General features: G+C 36.6%; 1 protein-coding gene across 1 annotated transcript in view; it reads right to left on the bottom strand.

Annotated features, from left to right (window-relative positions):
* The window catches only part of LOC150097850 (tyrosine-protein phosphatase 10D-like), a 501687-nt gene that overhangs the window by 233878 nt on the left and 252369 nt on the right, over positions 1-15440 (bottom strand). Inside the window, exon 14 of the mRNA XM_090406609.1 lies at positions 14350-14491. Coding sequence (XP_090262735.1) covers positions 14350-14491 — 142 coding nt within the window. The remainder of the gene's footprint in view (positions 1-14349; positions 14492-15440) is intronic.

The raw sequence follows: 15440 nt of genomic DNA, 5'->3' as shown, positions 1-15440 counted from the left end.
GGTCGTTTTCCTGCCAACCTGGCAGAGAACACTTGTTTTGCTAATCTTTCCTCTCCCATTCTGTTCAAGTGACCATACCACCTAAGATTAGCTCTGCTAACGCATTCCTGGATGCTAAAAATGTCAAGTTCTTTCCTAATATCCTCGTTTTTAATATGATATTGCCGTTGATGCCATCTGTTCACGCCTCTAATCTTTCTCAGGACTCTCATATCTGCGGTCTCTAGTCTTTGGTCAAGTGTTTTACTTCTGACCCAGCTCTCAGATCCATAAGTTAAAACTGGTTTGAACACTGTCTTGTATACAGCTAATTTAGTCATCATCATTATCATACATATCAAGGATTTAGGCCTAACATGGCCTGTTCCGGCATTAGAAGTCATCGTTGAATCGTTTAAGAGGACGTCCTGGTTTTCTTTTTCCTAATGGCTTGTACTTTAAGGCTTGTTTTGGTAATCTTTCTGTTTTCATTCTTTGAACGTGTTCCATCCATTTATGTTTATATTTTTTAATTTTTTCTATTACTGGTTCTTGGTTTAATTCTTTCATAATATCTTCATTTCTTTTGTGATCAAATAGGGTATACTTTGCAGTTTTTCTCATAAACTTCATTTCTGCTGTTGTTAATCTTTGTTTGTCTTTTTGTTTTATTGTCCAGATTTCGCTTCCATACATTAAGACCGGTAAGGCTAATGTATTGTATACTTTTAACCTGGTTTGTTTTTGAACTAGGCTTGGTTTAAATATAGAGTTAATTACACCTGTTATTTTTAAATATTTTGCAATTTTTACATTTATATCTTTTTCATTTTCATATGTGATCATACATCCTAGGTAGTTAAATGAATTCACCTGCTCTAAGATCTTGTTATCTATTACTATTTTAGTTCTTGCTGTATCTTGTCCTTTAAAGGCCCTAGTTTTTGATTTTTCTGTTGATATTATCATACCATAATCTTTGGATATCTCATTTAGATTTAAAATAGCTTTCTGTAAGTTATCTCCAGAATTTGTAATTATTATTTGGTCATCTGCAAAGAGGAGAGTGTTTAAGTTAACTGCAGGTGAATGTTTAATTCCTTGGTGTAAATTTTTACTCCATTTTATTATTATTTCATTTAAGTAGATAATAAAAAGTGTTGCTGAGAGGGGACATCCCTGTCGGACCCCTTGGTTTATCTCTCTTGTATATGATAGCTCGTGATTTAATCTTATTTGTATTTGATTATTTTCATATATACTTGTGATAGCTTTTAGGATATTATTTGGTATTTGTCTTTCTTTTAATATGTTAAATAATATGTTTCTTTTAACTTTGTCAAATGCTTTTTCAAAGTCAATAAATGCAATATGTGTTTCCAAATTATATTCTCTTCTTTTCTCTACTATTAATTTTAGACAAAAGGCAGGGTCTATACATGATCGTCCTTTTCTAAATCCATTCTGTACCTCTAGAATAAAGTTTTCGGAATATTTCATTAGTTTGTTATTTAAGATTCTGCTATATATTTTGTAACAAGAATTTAGTATACTGATACCTCTATAGTTTTTAGGGTCATCTCTATTACCTTTCTTAAAGATAGGAATCACAATTGCTTTTTTCCATTCTATTGGGAGGATACCAGTTGAGTAAATTTTATTTAAAAATAATAAGAGTCTTTTTTTGAATCTTGTTCCTGCATATTTATATAGTTCTGAACTTAGCTTATCTTCTCCAGGTGATTTTCCGTTTCTTGTTTCTTTCAGGCTGATTTCTAATTCTTCTTCAGTTATTTCCTTTTCATTTTCGTTAATTGTTTGCCAGTTGTCTTTTTGAAAATATTTATCTGTCCACAGTTCTGTGTAGTAATTTAGAAATTCTCCTAATTTTAATTCAGTGTTTAATTTTATGTTTTCTTTGGTATCTGCATTTAGGTGTTTCAAAATCTTATATACATTGGGTCTTATTTTATATAGATCATGTTCTAAATTAGAAACAAATTTATTCCATGATTCTCTATGTCTTTTTCTGACTTCTCTTTTAGCTATGGCTCTTATTCTTTTATATTCTATTTCATCTTCTAATCTTTTACTGCTTAACCATTTGTGATAGGCTTCTTTTTTCTTTTTAATTATTTCTTTGACTGTATCATCCCAGATCTTCAGTTTTTTTCTGTTATTGAATTTTTGGTCTTTCCTAAGCTTTCATTTGCTGCTGCATTTAGTATCGTTTTTATATTAAGCCATTCTATTTCTATTTCTTCATTTTGTTTTATTTTATCTAGATATTGGTTAATTCTTTGTTCATATAGCCATTGTACATTTGTGTCATTCAATAGTCTAGTTTTATAAGCAAATGTTTCAATTTTTCTTTCTGTTCTTGTTACTTGTAGCCATTTAGGTGGTAATTTTAATTTTATTTTAACAAGGAAGTGGTCACTGCTTATTTCATATCCTCTGTGAACTCTAACATCTAGTGAAAATTTTGATGTCTTTTCATTTAACATGAAGTAATCTAATATAGATTTCTATCCTCTTGCTGCCCAAGTATATTTACGTATGTCTTTATGTTTATAGAAGGAATTCATTATTTTTAGGTTATTATAAACTACAAAGTCAATCAATTTTTTACCATTTCTGTTTAGAGTGTGTTCTCCATGTATTCCTATATTAATATTAATTTTCATGTTTCCAATTCTTGCATTTAAGTCTCCTGCTAAAATTATGTAGTCATTTTTATTTATTTTATTATATATGTTTTGTAGCTGATTATAAAAATCAATATTATCCTGTTCTCTTCCTTCTTCTGGGGCATATAAACAAATTATTGTTAAATAGCCTCTATCTATTTTTATTCTAGCTTCTATTATTCTTTCATTCCATAATTTATAATGTTTTAACTGTTTTGAAAGGGAGTTATGAATCCAAATCATGACTCCTGCTTGTGCTCTTTGGTCTCTGTTGACTCCACTGTATATCACATTAAAATTTTCAGTTCTCATAGTTGCTTTTAATTTCTTTTTTGTTTCAGTGATTACTGCTATTTTAAAATTTCTTTCATTTAGTAACTGGTCTAATTCTATTTCTTTATATGCTATTCCTCTTACATTCCAGTTTGCTATGTGTATTATATTTTGCCGTTTCCATTTTCGTTTTCCTTTTCCATTCCAGGGTCGTTTCCCATAGATTCAATCCGATTATCTTTTTCTGTCAGCTTACAAGTAAGATTATGTTCTCCATGTCAGGGGACTAGCCTGACGATGGAATAGTTCAGTGGTAGGGCTGCTACTTTAAGGCTTCTGAACTAACCTTCTTCCAAATTTAAACCCTTAGGAGGAATAGGGTATATTGAAGGGGAAAGAGTAGATTATAGAAGAAATTTAGTAAGGTTTATAGAGAGGGCATAGTTGTAAGGCCAGAAATGAAAAGACCCCTCGAGTACTCTAATAGCCCTCGAGTACTCTAATAGCATAAGGGTCATAAAGCAAGAAGAGTTGGCTGATAAGGCCTTATAGGAAAGATTAAAGTAAGTGGATCTTCCTCAAAGTAGAAGAAGGAGAGGATAGATCCAGCTAGGGGTCCATAGGAGTGCCGCTTCCCTTACAATCAAGATGATTGCCCCTTATGGCCCTGTTGGTCCACGAGTTCTTATTCAGTATATTTGGACCACCCCACCATATATATATATATACACACACACACACACACACACACACACACACACACACACATGGTGGGCTCCCTTATCCGCTACCCTGGGGACGTGCCCTGTAGGGGTTACAGGGTCCCCTGGGAGCTAATTTAGTGTTCCGACTAATTTCTCTCTTATTCCATATAAATTTATTCAATTGACTTCCCACCATACCAGCTTTGCTGATTCTGTTGTCTATTTCCATATTTAATTTACCATCTTCACTAAAAATCGTGCCTAAGTAGCTGAAATGTTTTACTTGTTCTACAGGTTCTCCATTCACAACACAGTTGACATTTTCAATGATTCTGCCTATTTTCATTGTCTTTGTCTTTTTATTGCTGACTGTCATACTATATCTATTACAACAGCTATTCAATTTAGTCAGAGAATCTTGCAGACTTGTAGCGGATTTATTTAGAAGTAAAACATCATCCGCATAAAGCAAAGAGATGACATTAACATCTCCAATTTTGATATCATGTTTAATACCACTTTCCTTCATAATGTGATCCATATAGATAATGAATAACAGAGGGGATAATGTACATCCCTGTCTCACACCAGATTTAACATTAAACCATCTTCCTGTACTTCCTTCAATTCTAACTGCTGACTTATAACTCAAATAAAGACTAAGTATTGCTTGATATAATGCCCCATTGACACCATATAACTGCAGCATATTGAATAGCTTCTCTCTTGGCACCTTGTCATATGCCTTTTCCAAATCGACAAAACTTAAATACAGATCTTTGTTATATTCCCATGCTTTCTCAACTGTTTGTCGTAAAATGAAGATCTGATCCTGACAGCCTCTATTTGGTCTGAATCCAGCTTGTTCTTCGCACAGCTTTTCTTCCACAATTTTTCTCAATCGTTTCTCAAATATACTTGCATAGATCTTGCCTGGAACACTCAGTAGGGAAATACCTCTGTAATTCTCACATTCAATTTTATTTCCCTTTTTATATATGGGTACTATGAGAGCTCTACTCCAATCATCGGGAATTCGACCCTCTGTCCAGGCTTTCTGAACTATGCAGTGCAACCACTGTAAGACTTTTATACCACCATACCTCAGCATTTCTGGTCGAATATCATCTACTCCTGCTGCCTTTCCACATTTCAAGCCTTTCATGGCTTTTTCTACTTCAAGTATGGATATGTATTCCTGACTGCATGCCTGGTCAGTGCTTTTTACCACTGTACTGTCATCACTGCTTGTTTCATTTAGCAGTTTTTCAAAGTAATTACTCCATACTTCAAGGATACCTTTTTCTCCTGTTTTCATGTCACCTTTATCATCTCTAACTCCTTTTACAGCACTCTTCCCTCCATTCCTAAGCTTCTTCAACAACCTCCAGAATATTTTGCCACCTTCTTGATATTTATTTTCTATATTCTTGCCAAAGTCCTCCCATGACTTTTGTTTAGCTAGTTTTACACAGTGTTTAGCATTCTTGCATTTGTCTGTATATTCTCTAAGAGCACAAGCTGACTTATTTGACAGGAACTTTTGGTACGCTTTCTTCTTTTCCTTCACTGCCTCTAGTTCTGATTTTTTTATCCTTGCACATAACCTCACCACATGCCTCTATGGCAGAATCAATCAATGTTTTCTTCAGAGTTTGCCACTGAATTTCCAAGGTTTGATTCCTGTTCTCAAACTCTTTCATTTTTTTTTTCAATAATCTTTCTGTATTTTAGTCTATAGTTCACATCTGACAGATGCTCAACTTTTATTCGATTTAAAACTTTCTTACATGTTATTCTTTTCAATATGAAATTCAATTTTATCCTGCTCAAGACTAAATAGTGATCACTTCCAATTTCAAATCCTCTGTACACTCTGGTGTCCTGCACCAGGGAGAAAACATCACTATCAACAATAACATAGTCAATGAGACTTTTCTTATTCCTTTGGAACATGGTGCTAGTAATAACCAGTCCATGTCCTGAGCAGAAATCCTACAGATATTTGCCATTATTATTAGCTTTGCTCTTTTCTCCAAATTTTCCCAAAATATTTTTGTATGTCTCACAATCATTTCCTACTCTGCTATTTAGATCCCCAACAAGGACCAACTTTTCCTTTTTCATTGTGTCAATTGCTTTTTCTAAAGCGTCAAAAAATTCCTCCACTTCTACCTTAGTAGAACCTTCTGTGAGACCATAGGCACAAATAAGTCTCATTGTCCAGTTCCCCATTCTCATATTTGCCCACATTACTCTACATGAGACTGACTGCCATTCAAGAAGATTAGCCTCGTATTTTGTGTTGTATACTATGGCTGCTCCTTCTTTTCCTTGATTGTCATTGCCTGAATATAACATTTTGTATTTATTGCTCAGAAAGATCTCACCAGTTTTGGTCTTTTTTGTTTCAGTCACTCCTATTATATCGATCTGGCACTTATCTAATTCCTCAGCTAGCTCCATTTCTTTGCCATTCAGGCTTCTTATGTTGATAGTACCGATCTTTAACTCTGGTGATGTTGAGTTGGGGTTTGTTTTCAGATTTGTTCCAGTAGCTGACTTTTCGCTGTTCGCCCCGGTTCCCTGGCGAAAACAATGGGGGCCTTGTTTAACCGGGCGATGCCCCAGCCGGCATGAAATTTTGTCATGTTGTACCATCATTTTTTCTTTTGGTTTAACCAATAAGAATACAATTTGGTCGGCTAAATCCCAAATTGCCAGCCCATCCTCGTTCGTTCAGTATCCAGGTAGATACCCAACAGAGTGCACCACGAGAAGGTGAGGATTGGACATTAGGTCAGAAGCCCTGGTCGGTTCTCCGCATTCCTTTAAAGGCTATGTGGAGGTCTCCTCTCAATTATACAGCTTTGACCCTTAAGCACCCCATACAAATGAATATCCCCCTTAAATCTCTCCCCATATCTTTAATGTAGAAATTAAAGAGTAGTGGCCCTTATATAGAAGCTTGAGACACTCGGCTAATCACCCTCATGGATATAGGGAGTTGACAGGTCTGTCAGTCAGCCATTCCCCTATATCCATTACCAGCTTCATATCCATTCACATTTGTTCCAACTTTTTAATAGTATCCGATGCAGTGTTTGCTGAAATGGTTTTGCAAAGTCCAGCAGTATCATGGTGCAGCATTTCCTTTATATAATTCTGTCACTCTATTATAAAATGGGAGAAAATTACTAAGGCAGGAACTACCTTTTACAATGCCATGATGTCCCCACAGAGTATGCCCCCAGTGCTGGATTTTACCTTTAACAAACTTTTCCAATACTTTAACTACCACCACTCCTGAAGTATTAATTGGCCTGTAGTTTGCTACCTGTGTCTTGAAACTTTCTTTATGCAATGGAACTATCTTACCCTCTTTGCACTTCCTTAGAACCCTGCCAGAGCTGAGACTTAGACAACAACTTCAAAGGTTGAAATAATACAGAAGTCATATATTTCCCATATACAAGTAGTAGTGAAAAGGTGTCACACCTTATATTCTCTTTATATGCCTTCCCTAATCTCTTTTTCTTCTGCAATTCCCCTTTTATTTCTTTTGTCATCCATTTGACTCCAACTTGGTTTATTTTCTTCACTCGAGGTATACAATCTGTCAACAATTTTTGTCTTAAGTATCTACCATAAGCTAATGTCCCCTCTTCCAGCAATTTGCCTATTCATCCCTTAAGTCTGGACTAGTCATTCTCACCAACAAGCAACAAATATGTCGTTTCCGTCACAATCAGATCCTCTGATGCTAAATCAGATCCTCTAATGAAAAACTTGATTCTGGTGTTCTATCCATTATATGCTACCCAAGATAGTTGTCTCTCAAAAAATTCAAAATTTCAGTTTCCTTATTACTGCATGCTGTAGTCTCTGACCAGTTTATATTGCTATAATGATTGCTTGCTTTGCACTTGCCAAACAAATTTGCCTAAACATTTCCTCTTATCACCAGTCATATTCCCTGGTCTATGGCAACATCCCAATAAATATCTTGTCATATAAATGTTTATCTCATGCCATATACTTTCAAAGCCATTAGTGTTATCTCCAATATGATTCTCCACACTGAGATGGCACAATTCATTTCTTATAATGAATAACACTCCAACACAACATTTATCCTCCTTGTGCTGCCGAAACATGCTATATGCTGTGATTTCTATCCCTGCCAGAACATCCTCCCCAGTTAACCAATCTTTGGAAAGGCAGAGTCAATCTATGCCACAAACTTGTTCCTTTTATTTCTAATGCTCCTAGCATATGTATACAAAAAACTAGTGCATTGCCAGTATTCTTATAGCCATTATTACTCCTCTCATACTTCACCTAGCCCTGTAATATAGTATGCCCTCATTCTAGTTTCCTTGCCCTGATACACTCACTTACCCATAAAACAACATTCTCTCTAAATGCCTGCACCCTTTTGCATTTCTTTCTATTTCAATCTATCTCTTGCTTACAGCTCTCTTCTGTCCTCAAACGTACTCCATACATCCACATATTCCAGACCTCTTTTCCTACACATTCTCGCTATCATCTCATTCGTAATTATTGCTCTTCTCCTCCACTCCTCATTGTCATACCAGGGCAACATGCTCACTATCTTTCCTTGGATACATTTCTGCAGCACTATCTCTAACATCAACTTCAAATCTTGCGCTACATGATTCACACTACCTATCAGGTCATTCATCCCAACCATTACCATTGTCTCCTACATTTTCAGCCTTCTTCACTGTCATTGCCATATTCTGTATTGTTCCACCACACAAGCACTTCTCTGATACTCTCTCTCTCTCTCTATATATATATATATACACACACACACATATATGGGGCTAACCACCTTATCCTCGAGTAACAGTTGAGAAGTAAGTATAGTTAGAAGGTCGTGGGTGCTAAGTGCCTGCTAGGACCACTGATGATGATGATATATATATATATATATATATATATATATATTATAAAGAATAATTTCTACATTATTCAAAAGGTAAAGTTCATTCCAAACAGATTCTACTAATATAACAATTAGCCTTCTGACAGTGTGGATAGCACCTCCACTGCAGAAAACTTGAGGTCCTTTGGTAGTATAGTAATAAGTATCTCTAACTATCACAAAGGATAGTTAGAATAAATACCACAATTCATTCAAAATACTGTTTTCAGCATTTTCTCCATTTAGCACAATGTTTCCAAAGGTGAAAGGTTCTGGTGGCCTCTGGTCCCAATTAATATGCACACACACACACACACACACACACACACACACACACACACACACACACACACACACACACACACACATTTTTTTTAAAAGAATTGAATGACTTAAACCAAGAGAAATGGAAAAAAACAGTTCATTAGAACTACACAACTAGTTTCAGCTTTTTTAACAGCCTTCGTCAGGTGTACAACATATTATAAAAGAAATAACCATTAAACATGGAGGAAAAAACTGTAAACATCACATAAAGTAAATATATATATTTAACGTTAAAACGTTCAAGTCAACGTATTCAAAGCTGTTCAATCATTGGCTACATTGTTAGGCGTGTGCATGCATATAGCATCTTATGAGTGCCAGTATTTGATCACAGCAGAATGACAGTCTGAAAGGTTGTAGCTTAGGTTGTTGTTTAGATGTATAGGGTTGAGGATGATTTCCTTAGATTCTATAATCTTTTTTTCCAATCTGTTTGGGCAAAGTAAGGAATGCCACAGTCACACCAGATCTGATAAACACCAGGATATTTAAGATTATGATGGCTATGTTTTGGATGGCTTACTAGAGAACTGATTTTTGGAAGAGGAGTAAATAAAGTTCTTATGTTGTATTTTTTAAGAACCTTGGCTAATTTCGGAGAAACAGAGCTTATGTATGGTATAGAGATATTGCCTTTTACATTATTCATCTTTTCATTATGGCAACTACAGTCAAAAATATATCCCCCCCCCCCCCCAGCAGCAGGTCGGTTGGGAGTGGTACTAACAAAAGTCGCATCTAAGTAACAAGTGGACCCTGCATAGGAAGCAGGAATAACGCGTAGTGAAAGAAGAAGTTCATTTCAATCTTCATCTTCCTCTGGATGTTTTTCCTGATATCTTGGCATCAAAACCTGTTAATTTTAAAACCTTTTCTTTCTCATTTAATTGATAATACCAAGTGGGATTAGTTCTGTCTATGCATTCCCGAATGCTAACAATTTTCGTAATTTCTCTCAGAATTTTTCGCCTCTTGTGTGGCTTCTAGTTACAGTTATTAATTCAACTGTTTTACTGATAATCCAGGTTCATGAGTTAAAATTAATTTTGAACACTGTCTTGTATGTAGCAAATTTAGTGTTTCAACTAATTTATTTCTTATTCCATATAAATTTAGTTGACTCCACCATAGCAGCTTTGCAATACTGTTGTCTGTTTCCACATTTAATTTGTAGTCTTCACTAAAAGTGCCTAAATGTCTGAAATATTTTACTTGTTCTATATATCCTCCACTGTCCGCACAGTTAGCCTAGTGGCTGTGCGCTTTGCAACCATATGCCTGGGGAAGGAGTGTCCTATGTTCGATTCCCGTCGGTGACGTGAGGGGCTGAAGGATCTTCCTCAGCCATAGCCAAGTTAGTCGGTCTTGGGAATGGACAGTAGGGTTTTTCCCCCAGTTTATCCTGGAGTTTTTCATCCCGCAAAACCTTATCCTGTGAAGGGTTTGAGGTACGAATATTAATAAACTCTCGACACTGCAAAGTAAAAGAGGGAAAGGAAGATGAGAGATATATCCTCCATTTAGAAAACAGCTGAAGTTTTCAATGTTCCTGCCTATTTTCATGATCCTTCTCTTTTTATTGCCCATTCTCATGCCAGAAATATTGTAGCCGTTATGCAATTTAGTTCAGGAATTCTGCAGACATACTGGAGATATTTAAGAATATAAAATGATCTACATAAAGATCTTCCCGGAAACTCGGGTTTTTCGTCCCGTAAACTCAAGAAAATCGACTGTAGAACCCACATTATTTCAGACATTAAATACATTGTGTTAGGGTTAGGGACCACAAGATGGCGGCACATTTGAGCCATCTCTCTTCACTGTGTACCACTTAATTAGTGATAGCCTTGGGCCATCTATCTCTGATTGGTACCAGTGGAGATTGAACTGCCCACTCAGTCTCCAAAAGTTAGATAGGGCTAAATGGCCTCGCCTACTCCCCGTATACGGGAATAAAAAGGCGTTAGCTGATAAAGATCTGAGATTAACATTAGGGATATTGATACTGGTTTAATGCCGCTTTCCTTCATAATATGATCCATTATGAGAGAGAGAAAAAAGTTAAGTTTAGATATATTATTAGCCATATAACTTTGGCATAATTTTAGTCCGGTTTAGTTGTGATTTTTTTTTTTTTTTAAACGTTGGGCCCATATAAAAGAGGTTGGCTGGGAAAGGAGAAACTTGTTCACATTTGATTTAAAATGTCTGTATGTTGTATTCTTTGGGAAATACATCAGGGGAGAAGACTGTTAATGTGTTTATAATTCTTAGAAGGGGGGGGGGGGAAAACTGTTCCACAATACTGCAGTAGCATGGATGAAGGAGGAGGACAAGAAACTTGTTCTGTGGGTTTCAAGGTGTACTGTGAAAGGATGTTGGGCAGCAGTTGTATGTGTTCCAATGGGCTTAGTCAGAGGCGTAGTGAGGCTATGGCCAATGTGGCTCCGGCCATAGGCACTAATTTTACATAGGCGCAAAAACTGAGATTTTTAAAGTTTTTTTTTTAGAACGGCACAATTTCCTTTCTTGGCCATAGGCGCCAAAATTCCCCACAATGTCTCTGGGCTTAGTGCTGAGTGGGGGAATATTTGTAGAATATACAAATTGCAGAGAACGAAAGTCTATGTGAAAGTGGGGGGAGCGAGTTGGTGAGAGATGAGTCATTTATCAGTCTAACTGCTCTCCTCTGTATTGAGTCAAGCATTTGGGGGGGGGGGGGGGCTTTTAGGAGCTCCACTCCACATGTGAGAGCAGTATTTGATAGCTGAGCAGATTTGTGATTTGTATAATGTTAACAGCTGTTTAGAGGTGGAGTAGCATCTTGAGTGAAAGAGAAAGCCAAGTTTTTTGGAAGCTGATGATGCAATGGTTGGGATGTGTTTATGCCAGGAGAGGCTTGATGTCAGGGTAATTCCAAGAAGAGAAATCTCATCTTGTCTGGGAATTTGAATGTTATCAAAAACAATGCTGTGGGAAAATGGTTCTTTTTTGCGAGAAATAAGACACAACTGGGTTTTACTAGCATTGAAGTTGACAAGGTAATCTGCGCCCCATTGGAGAATGGCTTGGAGGTCGGAATTAAGGGCAGTGGTGGTTGATGCTCTGTGGGTTGAAGTGAGTTGTGTAGAGTAGGGTTTGTCAAATGGAAGGGAGGAGTGTAATGTGCTATCATCTGCAAAACTGTGTATTAGGTTAGAAGTAGGTCATTGATATATAGAAGGAAGAGGGTCAGTGAGAGAACTGAACCTTGTGGGACCCAAGAATTAGTTGGATGGCGAGAGGATAGGGAGCCGCCTACCATCACACATAGTGTGCGTCCAGACAGGAAGCTGGCAATCCATCTGCAGAAGTCCCGAGACAGTCCAAATGATGGGAGTTTGCTTAGTATACTCGGTCCAAGGCTTTAGAGATATCAAGTGCAACTATTTGGGATTCACCGAAATTCTCCATGGAATTTGTCCAGCGATGAGTGATGTATGAGAGCAGATCTCCTGTTGATCGGCTTCGACAGAATCTGTACTGGTGGTCACTTAATGGCCGGGTACCTTCAAGGTAGATTAGGAGTTGAGAGTTGATGGTTTTCTCCATCACTTTAGATAAGATGGAAGTGAGTGAGATGTCAGTGATTTGTCACCCTTTTTAGGAATGAGTTGAATGTTTCCAGGCTTTGGGATATCTAGTGGAGCAAGAGAGTGTGTACAGATGGCATAGGATAGGAGTCAGTTCTGGTGCACAGACCCTCACAACAACTGGAGGAATGCCATCAGAGCCAGGAGACTTTTTTGTGTCTAATTTAGACAGGTTTATGATATCGTTTTGGCAAAAGGATACAAGGTGGCATTGTATGGTTAGTTTTTTCTATGGGTGATGTTGCAATTGAGCCACCTGGGTATGATAGAGGTGGGAATAGTGTAGGACAAAAGTTACAGCCAATTGCCTTGGCAAAAGACCAAAAGGCATGGCTGCCATTTGCAAAGGCTGCAAGCTTCCTGCTTTTTGCCCTTTCAAATTCTGTTTTAGAAGTATTGATAATTTTCTTGCATCTGTTTCGGGCTTCAGTATAGGCATTGAAGGAGAATGGGGTTCTTCATTTGAGCTACTTGTGGTATGCTGATTTTTCATTTGCACAGCTTTGGCACATCTTTTGGAGAACCAGGGTTTAGTTAGGAGGACGGCAGTTCTGAGTAGTGTGGGGAATGTATGTTTAGACTGGAAGACCGGAAACAATAGTCCAACCATGGGAATGAAGCATTGTAGTCTCAGAGACTGTCCTATTTGTTACTGTTATAATGCTCAACTACTCTTGTGTGGGAGTGACTATATAAGCACTGTTGCATGGGGGAGGAGATGAGCACTAGATTGTGATCAGAATTACCCAGGAGGCTCATTACATTCACTGTATATTTGGAGGGGTCATTAGTAAGGAAGGGATCTTATGGTATTTGGGGAGTGGTTTGGATTATCTGGCATTCTGGTCAGTTTTTGAACAATCTGTGTAAGGTCATTAGTGATGGCAAATGTTTCAGCATCTCTGCCTGCACTGTATAACTGGAAGAGGAAAGCCAACTGGTGTTATGAACGTTAAAATCATCCAGGAGGATGATTTCACTGTTAGGAGAGTGGGACTGGAGAAATCAAGATTAAGCGTGTTTGCTTTTTAAAGTTATTAAGCTTTACAAACCTTCAGAATATAATGAAGGTCTGTGGGTTTCAAAAACTAGCTGATAGGTGAAAAAGAAGGAACATGATAGAAGCACATAAGTTATTATAGGATTGAGACTGAAACTTTTTAATACATGGTAGGAAGACAGAAAACAAGGGATTATCCCAGATTATCCCATTCTATTCTGACTAGATTTTCTGCTTGTATGTTGGAACGGGTGCCAGAGGTGAGAGTGCTATTTTGGTGAATAAGTTCAAAAGATACAACAAGTATTGGGTGAACATTGATTAAATCGGGTCTCCCGGCTTAATCAATGTTTTGCAATCAATGTCCCACAATGAGTCTGACTACAGATGCCCAAGAAATAATTATATATATATATATATATATATATACACACACACACAACCTACATGCATTCAAACATAGTGTTCTCTCAATTATTTGACCTTCAACCCCTAAAATGGACTAAAAAGTCAACCAGCCCTTCCATTACTCAACTAACAAATTGAAATGGTTAGATTTTGATGGATATTGTATTTAACTCTTACATCTACTTCTAATATGGAGATTATCAATAACTATCAAAAGGTAACACACCAAAAAACAAAGCCTGAATATCTTATTAATTAAAGTAGTTTACAAAAAAGTATTTTAAAAATTAATGTTTTTCTACAGCAATACAATGAAATGTCAATGTATTTTAATTACAGTAATATGAGTTAGCCAAAAATCACCAAAAAAAAATCTTACTTGTACGAGTTTGTAAGCCAATTCCTTCACTTCTGACATTATGACTGACAACATAAAATAAAAATGAATACAATTCTCCAGGTATCAAATGATCTATAAGAACACTCATAGTTTCTCCAGAATGTAAGCCATCTGCAGCAATCTGAGGAATAAAATAATATAAAGGTAGTATAATATCTGATTTTTATATTAGATTCTTATTAAAAAACTTTCTTACAAACAAGAAAACTTATGCGCACTGAAACATAATGATAGTTTCTGACTTTCACTAATATAAAAAATAAGAAATAAAAATAAAAAATAGAAATTTAAAATCATGAGATCAGTTAATATTAAGAAAACAATAGCAAGATCTACAGGAATGGGGCATACTGCCATCAGCAAAACTACAATTAGAATTGGACTTTAATGAGAGAAGATCATTGAGATTTAGGAGATTAGATAAAAGAACAGAGCTCTGGAGTACTACAGCAATGACAAAAAAATCAAATGAGAAGGAATCCATCACGATATGTAATGGACAACCAGAGAAAAATCTAAAAATCCGCTCAGAAAGAACAAGAGAGAGAGAGAGAGAGAATTCCCCCCCCCCATTCACCTGTGCTTCAACTCTCTTCTATTCAGATGGCAACACTGTTACAGCACCCAAAGAAAATCCTCACCTCCTGGCATTACTCTTTTCTTCTAACTCCTGCACAGATGATGAAGGCTAATTAGCTCCTTTCATGACAGCAACAGAGCACTGTATGCCTCCTGTGGTCGTTTGACAGAAAAGACATAGACAACCTGAATACTACAAGTTGTTTGGTCCCATTAGCATCTCTAAATGATGTGTTTCAGAGCTAATATCTGTCCTCTATCATTTCTTCAATCTTCTATACTCAACTGGCACCTATCCCATCTTTACTGAACAACTGCCATCACCTCAATCTGCTCCAAAATAATGGAGAAAGTTATTAACCATCAACTTCTTCACCACCTAGAATCTCACCAGTTAATCAGCAACCACGAGCTGAATTCCATGGGCGATCTCTACAAATCCTATCCATAGCTCTGCCAACAATAGCACTTGCCCTTCATTCTGCTCCTTT

This window comes from Typopeltis vanoorti, chromosome 16 (assembly GCF_054136105.1).
Source record: "Typopeltis vanoorti isolate ZY-2024b chromosome 16, IOZ_Tvanoo_1.0, whole genome shotgun sequence".
NCBI classification, from domain to species: Eukaryota; Metazoa; Arthropoda; class Arachnida; order Uropygi; family Thelyphonidae; genus Typopeltis; species Typopeltis vanoorti.
The sequence above is the reverse complement of the archived record's forward strand: the minus strand, read 5'-3'. Positions and strand labels throughout refer to the sequence as shown.